The 21,245-nt window shown below is 39.2% G+C and overlaps 1 protein-coding gene across 4 annotated transcripts in view; it reads right to left on the bottom strand.

The window, feature by feature from the left end:
- cerk (ceramide kinase) overlaps nucleotides 1-20,992 on the bottom strand; it is a 57,360-nt gene extending 36,368 nt beyond the window's left edge. For 3 of the 4 annotated variants that reach the window (XM_088348244.1, XM_088348245.1, XM_088348247.1), the window contains exons 1-3: nucleotides 20,791-20,992; nucleotides 2,226-2,336; nucleotides 746-868 (exon numbers count right to left, since the gene is read on the bottom strand). In XM_088348244.1, coding sequence (XP_088204370.1) covers nucleotides 746-868; nucleotides 2,226-2,336; nucleotides 20,791-20,929 — 373 coding nt within the window. In that variant the 5' untranslated portion in view covers nucleotides 20,930-20,992. The remainder of the gene's footprint in view (nucleotides 1-745; nucleotides 869-2,225; nucleotides 2,337-20,790) is intronic. The other variant, XM_088348246.1, reaches the window with a different exon arrangement.
- Nucleotides 20,993-21,245: the final 253 nt, after the last annotated feature.

Raw genomic sequence — 21,245 nt, 5'->3', positions numbered from 1 at the left:
AGTGGCAGAATTCTAGAGGTCGAGACAGGAAAAAGGTGGGAACAGAGGAGCTGGCGGATGGAGCTGTTTTTTTTTTTCATTAAAGAAATGTATCAAAGAGTGGAGTAGAGATGGGGGGCTTAAGGAGTTGGGAGGCTTGGGGAAAAAAATAACTTGGTGTTGCCTTCTTGGGATGAGATAAGAGCAGAGTAATAGGCAGATTTACGATGCGTAATGGAGTCTTCATAGAGAAGATGTGAGTATTGCACATGTTTTTTGTAGGGTGAGTCCGTTTTTTTTTGTAGACTTTCCAGTTGGCGTACTTTACTTTGTAGTGTACAGAGATCAAGGGGAAAACCAGGGAGCAGATGTAAAAAAGGAGCCAGACCAGGATTTCAGTAGTGCAAGAGAGTTGAAAATATTAGATTGACCGTGCCGTCAAAGAGTGCTGTTGGTCTGGGTCGGTGGGAAAATCCGGGATTGTAATGGGGTTAAATGCAACCACACATCATGCATAAACAAATAAATAAAAAATAAATAATGAGGAATAAATAAATAACTGAATGAGTGTAAAACACAAATATGAAAAAACAAATTCAAAATATAAACATAAAAATGTGTAAACATCATATATTAATCTACAAATGGATATATGTAAAAATAAAGAAACAAAAAATGAATTCAAAATACAAAAATAAGAATAAATGCAATGAAATATCACACCTCTCTATGTGTATTTTACTAAAACAAATTAAGCCTTACGCACTTTGTGTTGACAGTTGATCATTTATTGCTTGAATCCATTCCTGGCAGAGTCCCAGATTGTCACAGAAAAATGTCATCTCGCCACATTGCCACTGATGCTGCATGCTCCTCCGCACAAAGTAAACTGCATCCAAACAAAAGTACATATTTAGACTGTATAACATTTGTTTTGTTTTTATTTGCTGCCAAGTAGCACATCCCTCAGATTGAATGTGATTATGTTTTTGTTTCTTTGTTTCCTTGACTTTTTTTTTGTTCCTTCCCTTTGCCTTATTTATAACAACCTTTAAATATGGGTTTATATTAAAAAAGCACCTAAGAAACTACGTAATTTTCGCTAAAACAACACAAAATGATTATTATTTATCTATTTTCTTGTTTTTTTCTTGTTCTTTCCACCTAAAATGAACAGCACCCATGTGGCCGCAATCCATTATCCCTAGTTGACTATAGCTGCAGGGAGGGGCTGGCAGAGGTAACGTTTGGGGAGTGTACTGGTCCCCACGAACCGCGATAACCGAGGGTTTACACTACATATACATCGACACCTGCCATAACACTTTTCATGTGCGCATAGCAAGTCACATCGCATGTGCAGACAGCTTATCATTGGGCAAACAGACAGAATTTTGGCAAGCTTTAGATTTATAGTATTGGTCCCCCTAGGGAAATTCACTTCCACAGACCGGGGTAAAGAAACAGGCATTTCATTACATTACAAAATATAAAAAAGGAAATACATAAATAAACATACATGACAGTGGAATAATGAGAGCACACTGATCGTATGGGTCAGCAGGGACTGGTTATGGCAGAGGAGATCAGGCTTTACCCGAGCTGGGCGCTCCTAATCTTATTGTCCTGTATATGTGCCTTGACGGTAGCGGGATGAATTATTGTATTTGTTGGGTTTACCAATCGGGTGATGGAGTTGTTATTTAAGTCAGAGATGTAGGGTGTGGGTAGGCCGATGATTTTAGCTGCTATACTAGTGATACTTGTGAGTTTGGTCTGGTTCGTGACAGAGAGCATAGTGAACATGTAGAGGACTACAGGAGGATGGGTTGAACAATGCCTTGGTACAGTAGGAACTCTAAGTGAGGTGCAACATATAACCCTTTGAGTTTAGGGATGACATAAGAGTTCTATTGACTCTTTTTTTTTGAATGTCCATGCTATGCCAATCAAAAGTGAAGTTGTCATCCAGTGTTACTCCCAAGTATTTGAAGGTGTCCACTGTTTCAACTATTTGTTTGTTTATGGTGATGGGGTGCCTGGGTGAGAGGGCGCTGAACCATATTTCATGTTTTACTGACATTGATTTTGAGGTAAGCGGCTGTGCATGCTTCTGTAAAATGTGTATTTGTTATATTATAGTCCAAGATGGATTGATTGTCAGAGAGGAGTGCAAGAATGGCTTTGTTGTCTGAGTATTTTAGTGACGTTGTGAACCCCATATAATCGTGTGTACAAGATGTTACCTGTAAATGCATGCGGATTGAGCTGTAGGTGCATGGTAGCCTTGACCCGGTTGCTCGTTTCCGTCTTGTGCACAGCGACAATTTCGCTCATGTGAACAGCGTGGCAGAGAGCTGCAAAGACACAATCACATTTAGCTATTTTTCAACCGAGTCTTTGTCCAATCCCCCTCCCTCAGGACACGCGATGCTCTTTCCCTGACAACCTACGTAATGAGTTTTGTCCTCGGTTGTCCAAATTTGTGACGCATTCCCACCTTCCAATTCAGATTGTTTTTCATTACGAGAGGAATCATTTTCACATTTGTTGTTTGTCAGTGCATCCGCAGGCTTTCACGGAGGAATGTAATGGATGGGTGAGCCTCGAGCGAGGATATGTACAGGTAGCAGCTTATTTTACCGGGATGGGGGAACGAATGGGCGGCAAAAATGTAGCACATTCCAGGAACATTTGCAGAGGTAAACACATCACTTGTCTGCCTTTTCTGTGTTTAAAGAGACAACCAAAAAAGAGTGTTAAAAAGCACAAGGAAGAATAAAAAATGTGGAGACACAAAGTGATTTAACTACACCATTTTGCCTCTCTTGTTTCCTATTTGATTACTAAGTAGTTCATGAAGAATTAGCTGGTCAACCTTTGGACCAATTTTTTCCTGAAATTTTATTTTCAAGTTAAAGACACTTCTAGACTGTTTGATTTGAGAATTATGGTAAAATATTTTTGAAGATGAATGAAATCCTAACCGGGCGGCACTGCGGATGAGTGGTTAGTGCATGGGCGGCACAGTTCTGAGGTCGTGAAATCGAATGGAGTTTGTATGTTCTCCCCCTCCTTGCGTGGGTTTCCTCCCGGCACTCCGGTTTCCTCACACATTCTAAAAACAGGCTTGTCAGGTTAAATGGCCTGTCCGAATTGTCCCAAGGTATGAATGAGCGAGTGAATTGTTTGTCTCCGTGTGCCATGCAACTGGCTGGCAACCAGTTCAGGGTTTCTCCTGCCCACTGCCAGAGGACAGCTGGGATGGGCTCCAGCACCCCTGCGACACTACTGAGAATAAGTGGTGCAGACAATGGATGGATGGATGAAATCCTATTTATATTATATATGTAGGTGTCTCAAACCCGCAAAATGGGGGGCATCTCCGGGATGATAGTTTGAGGCCTCTGCCTTAATATGAAAGTTAAAGGTGTGTATCATGTGCCCATGTGATGTTGCTGTATTCTTTTGTGCCACCAAAAGCGAGTGCTAAAAGCACAATGGAAAAATACAGAGACTCAAAGTAACCAAAATGCACCTCTTTTTACTTTTGAAAAGAAGAGGAATAAGAAAATAAAAAAGAAAAAGAAAAGAAAAAAAGGAGAATCAAAGATAAGAGTTTAAAAAAAAAAAAAAGTAAAAATAAGATAATAAATAAATATAAATAGAGGGCAGCACGGCTGCGTGGGTTTCCTCCTAGCACTTCGTTTTCCTCCCACATTCCAAAAACATGCATGTCAGGTTAATTGGCCGGTCCAAATTGCCCCTAGGCGTGAATGAGCGAGCGAATTGTCTGTCCCTGTGTGCCCTGCACCTGGCTGGCAACCAGTTCAGGGTGTCCCCCGCCCACTGCCCGAAGATAGCTGGGATGGGCTCCATCACCCCACGTCCCTACTGAGGAAAAGCAGTGCATATAATGGATGGATGGATATTAAAAAGAAAGAATTTTTTTCATTTTTGTCTTTTTTCTTTTTAATTCCTTTTTTTGCTGTCCTTTTTTCTTTTCTATTTTTTCTAAAAGGCTGGGTAAAAAATTTGCTCACTATCGTTCTCTGTAGTTTGTAATCGTTCTTGGACTCATTTTTGTTTGCACTACACATTACAGGGACCTTTAGTGGGCAAATATAAAACACTGCCCCTTTAAGAACAGTGGAATGTTTGAGCAGAGCTGTTTTTTTGGAAAACCCCTTTTTGTCCAACTTCACCACATGGACATTAGCTTCAGAGGCCCACAACTCAATTGAGTTTAGGAGCCCTGAATAAAAGTATGGTGCTAAGACAATATTTAGGCAAGAAAGAAAAACGCTATTTAAAAATAATGTTAGCGAGACACTTTGTAATATTTGACCACAAGATGTCACTGTATTGTAGGGTGCAAAAAAAAAAAAAAAGTCGCTACAAAGCAAATTGAAGGATACAAACTACGGACACTCAAAGTGACCAAACTGCACTGTTTTACTTCTTTTTTTGCACAGCCTTTCACAAGGTTTTTGTTTTTTGAGGTTACCCTTAGCAGCAAGATGTCGGAAAATTATGTCTTATGACAGCTACCAGCCCAGTTGAGCCTCATGTTATGTCAAAAAAATACGAAAATCTATTTTCATTTGATAGTTCATGTATTTCACATATTATTCAAAACCACATTGATCATTTTTAATAAATGATTTGCTTTTTCATCAGTAGGAGGTGCTAAATAATACATAACATCCCTTTAAAAAATGGACAACTTGAAAAATATGGAACCCGGAGTGCCAAAACACATAAAATAAAAACGAACTTTGGAAAAAAAAAACATTTTTGAGAATAATCTAATATAGGTTTTCATTTTTAAGATAGGGTGTTGTGTTCTTTAAAATCTATGCATTTCTTATTATTTTTAAATCTTACGAGGGACCACGGAACTGCTAACCATATATATATATATATATATATATATATATATATATATATATATATATATATATATATATATATATATATATATATATATATATATATATATATATATATATATATATACACATATATATATATATATATATATATATATATATATATATATATATATATATATATATATATATATATATATATATTTATATGAATGAATGCTTAATAATAATACATAATTATAATAAATAATATAACTGAATACTGCTGTATAGTGGATGACTGGTTAGCAGTTTCATATATAATTTATTATTTTCAAAGAAATATTGCCACATTCTGCTGTCAATCAAAGTTAATGTGTGGGGCCTAGTTTTTGATCCTTAAAACCAATTGTTTTGGCCTTAGCCATTCTTTCGTAAAACAACATTGTGGAATAAAAACGGTGTTTGTAAATTAAGATGCACTTTGTTAAAAAGTGTTGTTTTACAATATGTATGAGCATTTTAGCAAAACACGTTATTATGAAAGTATTGTTCTTGAAAATAAGAATTATGAAACAATCAAAAGTGATAAAAAAAATAATAAGTGTATTTTAAGGAACAGTAAGTACACACTTCATAATAATAACATCTTATTTACAAGATGCAATGTTAAACAATTGCCGGCTATTGAGACAAATAGTTTTCATTTCTAAAGGTTGTTGCACTACTTGGCATCGATAAGGAAAGTAAGTGTGCAAATTCACAATTACTCTAAAAGGTGAATACAAATATTTTTGGAATGCTTTCTTGAAGGAAATCAAAGTCAAACCAACAACAACAATGTAATGAATCCATCACGTTAAAGTACCTTATTGTTGAATACAAGTGCCTGCATTTAGGAAAAGGAAGTCTGTTTTTATTTTTTTTTAACAATGTCTGACAGAAGAAACTGATTGTAGTTCCTGAATTTGGCCAGTCGGGGTCATTTTAATGCCCCTTGATGATGAAAGGGATGATAGATTAATTGTGTGGTTTTTTTTTTTCAATGCATGTAAAGGTATTCTAGTAACAATCAGCTGTTGAAATTAAACCAACATTTTTAACTGATTCTTTTCTTTTTGATTATATGATTATATCGTTTTGTTTATCAAAAGATTCCATCAAATGTTCAAATACAACAGTGCTGCAAAAATGGCACATGGCAAAAAGATCTAGCACCTGTGCATTCGAACTGACCTCTTCAACTTCCTGGCGCATTTCTCCCTCGCTGGCGAATTACAAAGTTGATATGGCAAAATAGATGGCGGGCGGCACGGCATATTATTTTTCTCTGGGGAGTCTGGTCAGGAATGGGATTTCATTTCTTTCTCAAATAAAGGTGATGCGGCATGCTGGTATGAATAAGTTCAGGACTACTGATACTCACACTTTGACAAATAGGCAGAAGAGTGACGGCCATGAGGGGAATAACGACGCCGGGTGATTTCACATTCGATCCGACAATTTCAAAGGCAGTGAAAATGGTATTCAGACCGAAAAACGTGATTGCAATAATATTATTTACACGTAATATCAGCTGGCCTAAAAACGATCACTGCAAGTGTATTATAACATGATGACAAGTTAATTAATGCTAGTCCAACTGATAAGCAAAAGTAAATGATTAATGGAGAAATAAAAATAATCGCAATAATCACGAGTGAAAAGTCAAGACGACTATGTATGTTTTATCTTACATACTGTGTATTTATGACTGGACTGATATAAACATGACACCCAAGCTGAGTGATGTTTCAAAGAAAAACAGCAAACATTTCTTTTAGTTGAACACAAGTAGAAAAACAATATTTTATGTAATGAAATCACTCATTTATCAAGGTTAATTGTGACCAAAATCCCATGCGATATATGAAAATCTCTGAAAAAGCCACGCTACATTTTGAAAGTGTGTTCAGCCAGCCCCCGCTCGCAACAATAGTCAACCAACAATAATGGATTGCTGCCGCACAGGTGCTGTTTATTGTAGGCGAAAAGAACTGAAAAAGGAGGCGCCACGCATAACACAAATGCTCTCTCTTAGACCCCGCTCTCAGCAATTGTCAATTAGGGATGATGGATAAGTGCATTTTTTTTTTAGGCAGGCAACATTGGCATGTTTCAGTAGCTCAAACCGGAAAACAAATGCTCTGCTGGCTCCTGCTCTCAGCAATAGTCAACCTGGGGTAATGAATTGTGGTCAAAACAGTACAATTTATTTTACACAGGCCACAAGGGCCTGATTTAGCATCCTGACCTGGAAAAAAACATTCTGCTGGCCCCTGCTCTCAACAAAAGTCAACTGGTGATAATGGATCGGAGCAACAACCTGGCATTTCATTTTAAGTGACCACACCTCCTGATAGAAGTCAAGTCAAGTCAAGTCATGTTTATTTGTATAGCCCTTAATCACAAAGAGTCTCAAAGGGCTGCACAGATCAAAGACTATTGCGAACTACAGACTATTATGACACTATCCCCTGATCTAAAACCTACATGAGGGCAAATAATACACATATATTGTCAACATAAAATATAGGTTATTCATATGTTATAGGATAGAAGTGTGTTGTAAGCCTAGATTTAAACAGTTCCACTGAGGTTGCAGATCGAATCTCAGGGGGAAGAGCATTCCACAGCCCCGGGGCCCGAATGGAGAACGCTCTCGAACCTGTGGATTTCTTCTTGGCTCTTGGGATCACTAATAGAAGGCTGGCAAAGATGGATCATTATTGCTTTTGGTTTTTTTAGGCACTAATTTGAGAAACTTCAGCAATGATCCTAAAATAAATGAATATAGAAGGAAAATAGGCTATGAATGGTAAATAGGCTATATTAGTTTTATCCATTTAATGGGTTTAATATTTCCACATTTTGTAACAATTCTTGAAAAAGACAGTTCAATGTTTTTGTGGACTAAACCACTTAAAAAGTTTATACAAATTATTCAACGCTACAAAATCTGCACAGGTTGACAATTTATGATCAGATGCACCGCTTGAAATGCAGTTGCAGCTGTAAAATAACAGATACAGACGATTGTAGAGGCCTCGCTGTCACAGATTTGCTTATGAGAGCTTTCCTCTTCCCTAACAACTAATAACGTGCCAGGTTTAAAAACAATATTTACATTTTCTGGTTTGACTATATGAATTGTTCTAAATCATAAAGCCACAACCTTCTGTGTAATCTTATATTACCCTAAATTGGCTTTTTTAAATTAAAAGTACTATTGTATTGTAAACTACTTAATAATATAGCAGTAGCTTTTGACGTTAAAAAAACAACACGAATAAAGTGTGGTCATGTTATTGCTAGCGTAAGTGAAGCCAGACTAGTTCCATTTGCATTACATCATTCATTATCAACAGTAGGGGGGAATACAATTGATCTCTGTTCATTTTATCGCTACTGGCTTACTGCCATCTTGCTTTCTTCTCTCGTCTTCTTCTTTTTTATTCTTTCTCTTTACATTCCCGGAAGGATAGTTTTTCTTCATAATGAAGGTCTCAAATTGCAATTTTCAAATCTTCACCGAACTTCTACATCAACTGCAATGCGAATTTTGACTCTCTGTCGTCAAGTGTCTCTTACCAGTCTCCACTTGCAGCAACATGGGATCGGCCTAATGGATCGCAGTCACACGAGTCCAGTTAATTTAAGTCGAAAACAATGGCAAAGAATCATATGCCAGGCCTGCCACAAAACATTTTGGGGCGGGTTCCGACCCGGGTTCCCACCCACAGCATAATGTGATTGTGGGTAATGGAATAATGCCACACAAGAGCACAGCCAAAAAGAGTGCTGTTAGGCCCAACAAAAATGCTCTCTACTCTATGAGATTATTTCAACCTTAGGCCGCTAAGTACGAAGTAGTGAGATTACAGCACTAAATATTGATAGGAAAATTTGTTTGCAACTAATTTGATAATCAATGTGTCAATACTTGTTTTTAGCTAAACTACTTAGCAACAGTTAATGTGTTCAAGGAAGAAAAAACATCTGTGTATTTCAAAAAACGTTTTAAAGTAGTACAAAACAGGATATGATATTCCCATATTGCTGCCAGAGTAACTGCACCAAACACATGCACAAATACACAATAACACCATTGGGCTCTCAACCACATCTTTTCCGAATGCACATTTGGCCAAGTTATGAGCTGAGTGAAGCCCTCTAAGCTACATGCTAAGCCCCTCGGCCGTACAAGGCCCAGATCCTCTCCACTCGGCTCCGACATCCTTTCCTTTTGTGCTCCGAAAGGATCTTAGTAATGGCCCTCGGCCACAGCAAGTCGCCTATTCATGCTGCGCCGCTCAGTGTGTCGCTTTTCAGCTCAATAGGTTGGGTTCTCTGCTGAATATCGGCTTTTTCGGGGATCTGTCGTGAGTGGTTTGTGTGTTCGTTCGTGTGTTTGTAAAAGAAGAGATTATTACAACTGTAGAGCAGTGTTTTTTAAACTTTTTTAGCCAGGGCATTAGAAAAATTTGCAGCACACCACTAACCAAAAACGTTATAAAATGACACCGAACAGTATGTTTAATTACAATATTATTCATAATAACCCCAGTTTTTACAGCACAGCCACTTGACAATGTCATAATATTTTCAGAAAATGATTCATAAATGTTTTATAAAATTTAAAATTTTAAAAAGTGACATTGGATAATTTCTCACGGCACACTAGTGTGTCGTGGCACAGTGGTTGAAAATCACTGCTGCAGAGGAATTTTACAATAATATAAATTTATTATTTTATTTTATTTTCTTGGGGGGTAGGCTTGGACTGAAAAGGAAAGGTTGATGACAAGCCTTAAAGCGAGATAAAATAAATACTGCAAACCATTTAAAAATTGATAATTATTCATGACAACTATTTTGTTCAAAAATACACTGGTTAAACTTTACCGAGAACATTTTACGTTTCATAACTAATAATGCCCTTGCACAGAACAGCATTACCAAACTTATACCAATACTAGTAATTACATAGCAACTACAAAGTATTAACATAATAACAGATGTCATTTCCGAATATCTGGTCATATCTACTGTACTGAATATAAAAATATTGCCCATCCATCCCAATATTATTTTTCTTTCATTTTGTCTTTCAATGTTTTATTTTATTTTCATCCTGGAGTGCCACATCGAATCTGGTTGGAAATAATCTATCCTACGTTGTTTAATCAATGACAATAAGGACAATTCTATTCAATACATTCTAATCTATTCCATTCTTTATTTCACTACAATACACAATTGGAAAAAAAATATTGTATTGTATTTCTTTTTCAAAGTTTCAAATTATTACGATGTGAGAAAAAGAATAATGTTTTGTTCCCGAACAGAGTGTCTAAGTTCATTTTTATCTTCAATAAACATTTCATTTCAGAACACCAAGAATGAATGAATGGATGGATGGATGAATGAATGAATCAATGGATGGATGAATGAATGAATGAATGAATTTGGCCTTTATTGTCATCATACAAGTATAACAAAATTGGAGGGCTTCTCCTTTCATCGGAAGTAAAACCAACCTAAAAAGGTAAAAATGTGTAAAAGGATAATGTTATGTAATCAATATTTTTATATCCACAGTGGTAGTTTAACAGAACATGATGCTAAAAACAAAGAAATAAAAAACACTTTAAGTCGTAGCAATATGCTTTCGAATGCAATCTAAACTAAGTTCTCCACTCTAACATTTTTCAAGGAATGTACCTGCTTATCCCGATGACCAAACACGTGGAAACCCAACTGAGAAGGAGTCCACACACACACACACACACACACACACACACACACACACACACACACACACACACACACACACACACACACACACACACACACACACACACACACACACACGCACGCACGCACGCACGCACACACACACACATACACACACACACACACACACACACACACACACACACACACACATACACACATACACACACAAAGGGGTTGTCTCGTCTGATACAGTGGCATATAAAACCGATCCCTGACCTCACCTTCCCTCAGCCCACTAAAAAACAAAAACAGTCTTATTCCTACTCAGCTTGGTTCTCGCGGCCCGTCCGCCTGCTGCTTGTATGCGACAGAAAGCGATGTAATCCCTTCGCGTTGGCAGCAAGGACAAGCCGGCGCAAGTTAAAGGAAACATTCTCTCTTTTGAGTTGCCCGTTTTCCGTTTGTACATATCCTAGGCTGGATGCGAGCGAGGAGATAAGCGGATGAAGTGTTCATTTTTTGCCTTGCACAGAAAACGTCAGTTTAAAGCGAGTTAATGTGAACGATGAGCAGAGAAATGCTGTTTTTTTTCCCCCCTCGCCAGAAGGTCTCCACCCTTTGCGTTGATTCATTGTGTAATTAGCCTCCCTCTTCTGTCTATTGACCTCCGCTACAGCAGGTAAATAAACACAATCACGATAATGAAAGGCCCCGTATCGCCGGCTGTAATGCGGTATAAAAATGCAGTTTAGCCAATCTCCAGCTGTTGTTTTCTGGCGTTCCTCCGACATTTCGCTCCCTCCTTCTGGGAAAGTCTTTCAAAGTACGGACAGGGATATTGATTACAAAATGCGGGTCGGCCCCTGTATACTCAGCAGAGGACTGTCAAACGCGATGGGCGGTAGGATGGGCTCGCTTGACTAGCGCTGAGAAATTGACGGAATTGTGAGGATGACAAAGGTGGAAGGTGCAACGGGGGTGCTTTGTGTTAGTTAGTCTTTTAGCAAACCAGTAAGTGGCAACCACTGGGCTGCGGACTGATACCAGATGTCAGGACCAGAACAGAAACAGGACCCAATAGTGTTACGTTTCTCACAAGTTTGATTAAAGGAAAGAGGAACGGGTGCGCCCACGATCCTGTGTTCGCTAGGCGCGGGAAGAAAGTCGCTCTTGTACTTGGATGGTGCTCCTAACGCGGGAGTTGATCTTCCGTAGCAAACGATGGCGGTGTAAGGGATGGAAAAACTGGTCGATTGCCGGGACAGGAGAGCAAAAACGTGGTCGGGGACAGAAACGCGTCGTAAGCTACGACGGGAGAGAAGACGTGGTCGGGATCAAAAAGGGGTCGTAAGTCGGGAAAGGAGAGCAGACTTGGTCGGGATCAAAACGGGTCGTAGAGACAAACGGGAGCAAAAACGGGACAGGAGGGGTCACGGTCGAAAAAGGCTGTTAACTGAGTGTTAACTGAGATTTGCAGACAGACTGACAACAAGAAATTGACAGGACAGGGTTCAAATAGTGACAGGGAGCCAATCAGAACCCGCGGCGATTAGCGCCAAATGAGCGGGCATAAGTGCTTCACATCAGTAATCATGACACCAGAGTGAGAGTAGTTTGGTTCCGGGCCACACAGAAGGAAATGGTTCCATTATTTTTTCCTGTTGTTGTTTTACTGACACTGCTATATTTCAGACTGAAGTTTAAGTTGGGTTTTGAGGTTCAACGTTTGAATTAAAATCCGTGTGGGTCACATGGGTGGACATAGTTACCTGTTGTGCGGTGCAACAGTCACTTTGGAAAGGTTTCCAGACAACTGAAGATGAGGTGAAGGATGAAGCAAACCAAACTTTTGCGCTTATAGCCATTCAGTGTGAAGAATGGTCATCTATGTCATGCTATAACCATTGTAACATGAATGCAGCTATGTAAAAATGTTTGGCAATGGAAACAGAGGATATATGGATTTTTATGTAAACAACATGACACAGAGACTACATAACACCAACAAGCTTTTTTTGCACAGTTGTTTCATCTAGTGAATTTTTAATTTTAGTTACTTGCGTGAGACGTTATGATAGCAACCAAAGTGTGTTGCTATTAGCATGTCCGCTGTGAGGGTCTGACATATAACTGGTGTCAGACCCTGTGTCCGATTATAACAAACCTTTGCCTAATTATCCAGAAACTTTTAAAAGTGGGGGTCTCCCTAAGGACAGCTGAGCTGCCTGCCCATCTGTTCTGAAAATAGCTCACTAGTGCTGAGTCAAGTCAAGTCATGTTTATTTGAATAGCCCTTAATCACAAAGAGTCTCAGAGGGCTTCACAGATCAAAGACTATTTCAAACTACAGACTATTATGACAGCATCCCCTCATCTAAAACCTACATGAGGCCAAATAACATACATATCATCAACATAAAATATTGGTTATTCACTAGTGCCAAGTCATTGTCATTTTCTAGAATAATGTTTTTTTAGTGGTTGACTGACTAGATTTACCCCTATGTCCAATAATGAACCTGGTAAAAACATAGTAACGACACAGTAACATGATAAATTGTTATCCCATAAATGCATATAGAACTGGGTGTCCTTTGGCTTATAAGTAACAAAAAGTAGCTCTCGGCTTGAAAAAGGTTGGGGACTCCTCCTTTGAAAAGGCATTTTCAACGTTACACGCTGAATTGTCATTGTCATTTCATTTCAACACCACACCCGGTTTGTTTGTGTTTGTTCCGGTGTTTTTTTGTTACTTTGCTCATTGCAGTTTCCATTTCCAGTATTGGTCGTTGTTTCTAGATGGAACTTAGTCAGGTTTGGTTTCTGTTTCTGGTTTCTTGACTTTTTGTTAGTTGCTTTGCGCCCACTTTTTTGTCTACTACTTTGGTACTGGTTTTCTTATTAAATACAACCTTATTTTTGAGCATCTCTGTCTGCAGTTTCTGCCATGGGACCATTGAACCCCAAAACTTAACATCCGCCGCACAGCTTAGAGGTCCTGGGTTCAATTTCGACTACCAACCTCCGTAACCTCCAAAATACAGAATATTTGTACAAATATCCCACACCCTCAAGAAAACCCATTGTGTAAAGATATAAAAAATAATGTGGTTGTAATAACTTTAAAAAACTGTATTTGAATGCAGTACTTTAACGGTTCATTTATAGCGTGGAATTTCCCGCACAATTGTTTGCATTTAATTGACCATAACTGAATTCTTCGGAAAAAAAATATTTGTTTTTTCCCTAAAATGCCTTTAAGAAGCAAAGTTTCTCCAAAGACTTCACTGTGGCCTAAGCTTCCTTCGTTGCCTTAAGTGATTCTCCGACTATAATGCACTGGAGCTATATCCTGCTTTACTTTTAACAGGCAAGCAAGTATCCCGAAGTCCCCCCTTCACCGGCAGGCGGCCAGCGAGATATGTGAGGCTTTAGTGAGCCTGAGGTTGCGTCTCTGACTGAGCATAGTGATTTAAAGGCCAGGGCATATGCCCCGAGTTTTTCAAAGATCTCTCTTCCAGGTGGGAGCTTTTGTTGTAAATCCAAGAAAGGATGGAGGCATTATATTGGCATTTCTTCAACACTCTGCCACAGTGAATGGTGTTTGGACTCAGTGGGAACATTTGCATGCAGGCGATGATACTATTGGAAACGGAATAACTGCTACTACAAATACTCAAAGCCTTGTCAACGCGCACAATAATCCGATTAAGGATCCTAATATGACTATTCTGATTGCAATGGTTGGGTGAGACCTTTCATTAATCATTCATGTGTATATTCTGGTTTCTATAATCCTCCTCCCAGTTGTGGTCACTTGTCTTAATTTCCACACGTTTATTTCTCCCATCACAACTCTTCTTGTTCCCTTTTTTAGAACTCTTAACCCTTAGTTCCTTGCTAGTTTGTTGCCTTTCTCATCATGTTCCAAGCACCCCTGTCACAGTGCTCTCGTTTTTTCAGTGTACCAAACCCCTACCTGACATCCCGGACCACGAATAGCGCCTGATCAACTATTGGACTGTCAACTGCTGCCTGGACTTACTGGATCACCGAACAATTCGCCCGCCTACCCGGTACTGTTTGAATTTAATTGAATTAAAATGTTTTTATTGTTGTTGGTATCAACATTGTGAAACATTGTATGCAATGAGATTGGGCATGGCATTCCATGGTAAACATGTAAAAAAGATCTCATCTCATCTCATTAGCCGTACCGCTTAACCTCATTAGGGTCGCGGGGGGGCTGGAGGCCATCCCAGCCATCTCCGGGCAGTGGGCAGGGGACACCCTGAACTGGTTGCCAGCCAATCGCAGGGCACACAGGGACAGACAACTCATTCGCTCATTCACACCTAGGGACAATTTGGACCGTCCAATCCACCTGAAATGCATGTTTTTGGAACGTGGGAGGAAACCGGAGTGCCCGGAGGAAACCCACGCAAGCACGGGGAGAACATACAAACTCCGCACAGGAAGTCTGGAGATGGATTTGAACCCACGACAGGTTCCCATGACATGAACTGTGCCGCACAAGCGCTAACCACTGCGCCGCCGTGCTGCATGTAATAAAGATGTCAAAGATAAAAAGACTATCAGAATAAAAGGCACAAAATAATATACTGCTGAGAGACTGTAATAGTGTAATGTTTGTGAACGACAAATAATTGTGCATTGTAACAATAGTGCAACAAAAAGAAATGCAATAACATTAAGCAGCAACAAAAAACTCAAAATAAGTCACAAGGTACATATTTTCACAGTTTCATTTAGCACCAGAAAAAAAGAAAAAAATATGTTTAAAGTTTGTTTGCCTCTGGTGTTCTGGATACAGTGTCGCCACTGCCTGCCTTTTCGTATACTGAACCCTGCCCTAATAAAGTTCTACCATTCAATTGTACTAATCTGTGCTACTAAATTTTGCTTCCACATTATCCAGAGAGGGTCCTTGGCAGGCTACGATTGATTGTGTGCGAATGATTCCAGCTACACCAGTGCAGTTCATCTGTTATTGGACAGGACGGCAAAAAAGATCCGCTACCCCTGACACATGGCGGCGCAGTGGTCAGTGCGTATGCTGTATAGTTCTTAGGTCATGAGATCGAACCTTCCTGTGTGGAGTTTGCATGTTCTCTCCATGCTTGCGTGGGTTTCCTCCCAAATTCCAAAAACATCCATTTCAGGTTAATTGGCCGGTCCAAATTGTCCTTAGGTGTGAAAAAGCGAAATAATTGTCTGTCTTTATGTGCCCTGCGACCGGCTGGCAATCAGTTCAGGGTGTCCCCTGCCTACTGCCCGAAGAAAGCTGGGATGGGCTCCAGCAGCCCCGCGACCCTACTGAGGATAAGCGGTGCAGATAATGGATGGATGGATGTTTCAACCCATGATGCACTGAGGCCAGAAGTCCAAAGCGCGAAGACGTGAGGAATTATGGTTACAGTATTTGTTTGTCCCTTTGTATATGAATGATTCATTCGGATTGGCCCAGAAATCAAATGTTTTGTTTCCAATCAGATTATGTCCTGCCTGTAAACACAGTCTGTGTTGAAAAGTGAGAATGCCGCTTCTGCAAGTGATTGACAGCTGCTCTGATTCCAGCAAATCCCCTCGAATGTCGGCCACAGCTAAGTGACGTTTACCGTCAATAATGAGTCCTCTTGGAATGTGCACGCACCCAATGCTTGGCTAAAGGCAGGACAAACATGAAAAACAGGCCAAAGTGAGACTGTTGTGTCAAACCCATGACAAGATTCACTTTGATACAATGGGTGAGTAATTGTTGGACTCCGGTTAAACCCGTATCTAGCTTTTCATCCGGCAGCCATGGCGTTTTTAATAAAGGCATTTGGGGAGTACATGCAAAGTGACAAAAACAGTGAGTCGTTCTGCTCGTTATTTGCATACCAAACCGGATTATTGAACTAGTGTTATGTAGCTTGAAAACCCAGAGGAACTATCATATAAACATGCATTTTTTAAAGATTATACTAAGTCAAGAAATGTAATTTTTAAAACACAAGACTCACCTAGAGGAAGCGGACATAATTGTCTGCCACCTTGCTGTTTCAGGTACCCAAAAAAACAAAACCTTGCAAAAAGCTGGGCAAAGAAAAAATGACAAGTAAAATTATGCGGTTTGGTCATTTTGAGTCTCTGTTGTTTTTATTCTTCCTTGTGCTTTTTAGCACTCGTTTTTTGTTGCACGGCAAAATACTGTGACATCTAGTGGTCAAATAATACATACTGTTCCTTTAACCTACCTGATCAATTCTTGATCACCCTGAATACAGTCCCCTTTGATTATAAATATGTTTTTGCGGTTACCTTGGACCATTTTAGCCTCACTCCTAAATTAGGCAATGCAGTGATAATATAGTAGTTGCATAGTGGCAACACAGTAATAATTGATTTAATGAAATGTAATTGGGGTTCTGTATTAAACACTATCAAGGGCTTTTTTTCTAAAAACAATAAAAACATGTCTGCGACTTTGTTCAAAAGTTTTGCAATTCCCTTTAGTTCATGCCATTCTTCATGCAGTTGGATCCAATTTTCTCTTTTTAGCCTACCTTGTGACCGGTCCAAGAGACATGCTCAGGTTTCAACAATCACCAAGAGACATTTTGATGTGACCAACTTGGAACATTGGTTCAATAAAAGCAAGGGTTTACGACATTATATTATAGAGCGCTTGATGGCACTTTGAAGAAGGTCAATGACCAGGTTTAAAGTAAACTCTGTCGACGATAATTGCCCCGCTGGATACGCTAAAGTGATCATAGACTGGGGAACTCGTTTACATGAGCAAACATTAGCCCTGGAGCTAATACCCATGTCTGCTCTGATGGCGCGAGCTAAAAAAGGTTTGATCAAAAGATCATTAACAACTCTTTAAAACCAAACAATCCATTACACACACAATGCATTATGTGGACATGATTAAGAATATAGATTTTCTGAATACTCTAATGAGCTGAAGAGACAGTGTGTATTATTTAGCACCTCCTAGTGGTTAAAAACACTTCACTCATGCTATTAAACGTGGATTTAAATCATGGGTCTAAAAATCAATTTACTCAGATGAAGCTTAGGCCTGGGTGAGGTAGGGCCAAATGGGGTTTTCCACAAGAAAAGCTCTGATAAATATATTCCACCATTCTCAATTATATATTTCTAATGTTCTCTCTCTAAATCCCAAAATAAAATACACTATGAATTATAAAAATCAATATATGAATCAGTCAATGAATCAGCAATAAATGAATCCATAATTCATGTGGGCTGCGCTAACATTAAACTTGAAAATGAAAGCAGGAGCCTCAAACGATCATCCAGGAGCCGCAATTGGCCCTGGTGCGCAGGGTGTAAAACCCTTTAGTTAAATGATATGCAAAAATGACTGAACTATCTTATAAACATTCATTTTTCAAATAGTCGTAGGTCAAGAAATTATCATACATCACATTACATAACATGAGCCTCACCATAAGGGGGCTGACATAATTGTCTTCCATCTTGTTGCTACAGGTACCCACAAACCTTAAAAAAGGATGGGCAAAAAGTGAGAAGTAAAATGATGCATTTTGATCACTTGGAGTCTCTGTAGTTTGTATTTTTCCCTATGCTTTGTAGTGCTCGTTTTCGGTTGCAGTACAACATAAATCAATATCTTGAGTCCAACTCTCTTACATGAATTCTTAATTCTTAATAACTAAATACGCAGCACGGCGGCGCGGTGGTTAGCGTGTGTGCGGCACAGTTCTGAGGTCATGGGTTCAAATCCAGCTACCAACCTTCCTGTGCGGAGTTTGCATGTTCTCCCCGTGCTTGCCTGTGTTTCCTCCGGGCACTCCGGTTTCCTCCCACATTCCAAAAACATGCATGTCAAGTTAATTGGCCGGTCCAAATTGTCCCTAAGTGTGAATGAGCGAGCGAATTGTGTGTCCATGTGTGCCCTGCGACTGGCTGGCAACCAGTTCAGGGTGTCCCCTGCCCACTGCCTGAAGATGGTAGGGATGGGCTCCAGCACCCCCGCGACCCTACTGAGGATAAGCGGTGCAGATAATGGATGGATGGATGGAATAACTAAATACACTAGGATGATGTTTTTTGTGATTAAATTAGCCTACCTATTTCAGCCTCACTCCCAATAGTCACATTGTTGTCATGATTACCGATGTGAATCACCTGTGCCCACTCATTTAGCGCCAACCGCTGCGGGCTCTGATTGGCTCCCTGTCCCTATTAAAACCCAGTCCTGTCACTCTCCTGTTGTCAGTCCGTCTGCGAACCTCTGTTGATACAAGGCAAGCCTTTTTTTGACCCTGACTCCGGCCTATCCTGTTTTTGCTCCCGTTTGTCTCCGGCTACGACCTGTTTGGATCTGACCATGGCTGCTCCCCCGTCCTAGCTTACGACCCGTTTTTGATCCCGACTACGTCTACTTTCCCATCCTGGCTTACGACTCATTTCCGACACAGACCACGTTTTTGCTCTCCCTGTCCCGGCTACCGACCTGTTTTTCCGTCCCTGACACCGCCATCGCTCGCTACGGAAGATACACTTCCGTATTCGGATCGCAATCAGAGTGCGAGAGCGACTTGCCTCCCGCGTCCAGCGAATAGCGGATCGTGGGCGCAGCCGTTCCTCTTTCTTTCAATAAAACTTGTGGGTAAACGTTACGCAATTGGGTCCTGATTTCGTTCTGGTCGTGACAATTGTAGCAATATCATAGTAATAGCATAGTGATGACTGAGATATAACACAACAACAATTCTTTCCTAACTAATCTCAAACTAGTAGCCTGTCATACTAATCAATAACCATGGAGTTGTTTCAAAAATAATATTCACCTCTACTTTAAACACTGTTTCTGGCTTATGTAGAAAATAAATACAATAAATGTCTTAAGTCTACTGATATTACTCAACCTTTTTTGAGACACAGAACACTTTTTTCAACAAAATATCTCGAGGCACACCATCAAATGAAAATGTTCAAATACTTAATTCCTGTTACCAGTTTATGTTGTTTTTTAAACTTTGTATTTTCATTTAACTTAAATATTTAGTACAAAGTTTTCCCATATTTGTGACCCCTGTGGCTCTTTAGCTAATACGGGTTATCCATTTTCTTTCATAATCATTCTGAAATTTTTAGTTTGACTAAATTTTTTATTGTGTTCTTAGAAAAAAAATGTTTATTAAATTATCTAGCGTGAGTTATCTATTTTTCGGACAGTAAAAACTGTTTATGATTTACAGTATTCATTTATGTCATATAAAAAGGGAGGGAATGATAAGCAAATAGTTTTTTTCTGTTTTTAACTTTTTATTATGAGACACTTGCAAAGAAGTTCGCTGAGGATGCCAGGGTTGTTTCATATTTTTACTATTATTAATGCGCACAGTTCTTTATCATTTTGGCTTACCTTTTGTTACTTTGGCCATTGTTGTTTGTTATTTTGAATGTTAAGTGTTGTGACTATTGGCCAAACTTGTGGCTGTTATGTCCACACCCCTTAGGGCTGATGGGTTTACATGGGAGATTTCATAAAAATAAAGGGCTAGGGAGAGGACCATTTTAGAACAGGTTGGAATTTTCTATAACTGAGGTTTGGATTCTCCTCTATTCTCTTTGCAAGTTTGAAATTCATTGGTGTACAGAATTCCCTATTTTTTGAGTTGATACTAAACTGTAATCTTATAAGAAAAATAATACATAAAATAAGGGAATAATTATCCGTCAGTGGAACATTTGTCTTACTTCTTTCTAGCCTTTTTCTGTTTTTAGTGTGGAATGAGAAAATAATAATTAGAATCAGCAAAATAAATCCAAACTTCATTAAACAATAAATGTTATTTAATATATTTCCCTGTACTACATCATGGGAGGATACTTAGGTTATTAAAAATAAAAATAAGAATAATCTGTTGCCACTTTCTTATATGAATAAATGTTACAGTTACTCGACAGATTACTGTAAGAAAGAAAAGTTACTTAACAATGGCATTTTTTGAGGGCAAAAAATTCGAAATTTCCTGCGGCACACCGGACAAAGTCTCATGGCACACTAGTACGACACTGCTTGAAAATCAGTTGAATGGTAGTATAAAAACTGACATTTTATGTGATAATGTCAATCCTCTGAACATAACCTGACCTGTTGGGGAAACGTTGCCAGATCTTCTCAAGGTTTTCCTAATGTCCTTCCAGGTGAGAAAATCCCGATAAAGAGTCAGCTGTACTTGCCCATACTTATGGAAAAGGTCTGATAACATCACCATATGCTGATTGTCCATTATTTAACTTTGACATAACGAAATGAACCCACTCAGGTCAACATGCGTGAGGTTTTGTGTGTGTTGTCTCGTGCTGTCAGGGGAACTGGTTTGGCGCAAAGATTTTGTACCAGTAGAAGATGATTCACTCCAGGGACTTGAAAGATAAGATACTGGAACCTAAACTATTAAGTCACTATAGGATAGCAATACATAGGACATAACTTTATATGAACCGTTATGTTGTATTAAGGCTTTTTTCCCCCTGTTTTTAGAATTAAACCAAACCAGGAAAATGGACAGAGTGAGTATTCGTGGACTTGATTTTGGCAGAGAA

The sequence above is a fragment of the Urocampus carinirostris genome, chromosome 11 (assembly GCF_059441175.1).
Source record: "Urocampus carinirostris isolate Australia breed hairy pipefish chromosome 11, RoL_Ucar_1.0, whole genome shotgun sequence".
Classification (NCBI taxonomy): domain Eukaryota; kingdom Metazoa; phylum Chordata; class Actinopteri; order Syngnathiformes; family Syngnathidae; genus Urocampus; species Urocampus carinirostris.
The sequence above is the reverse complement of the archived record's forward strand: the minus strand, read 5'-3'. Positions and strand labels throughout refer to the sequence as shown.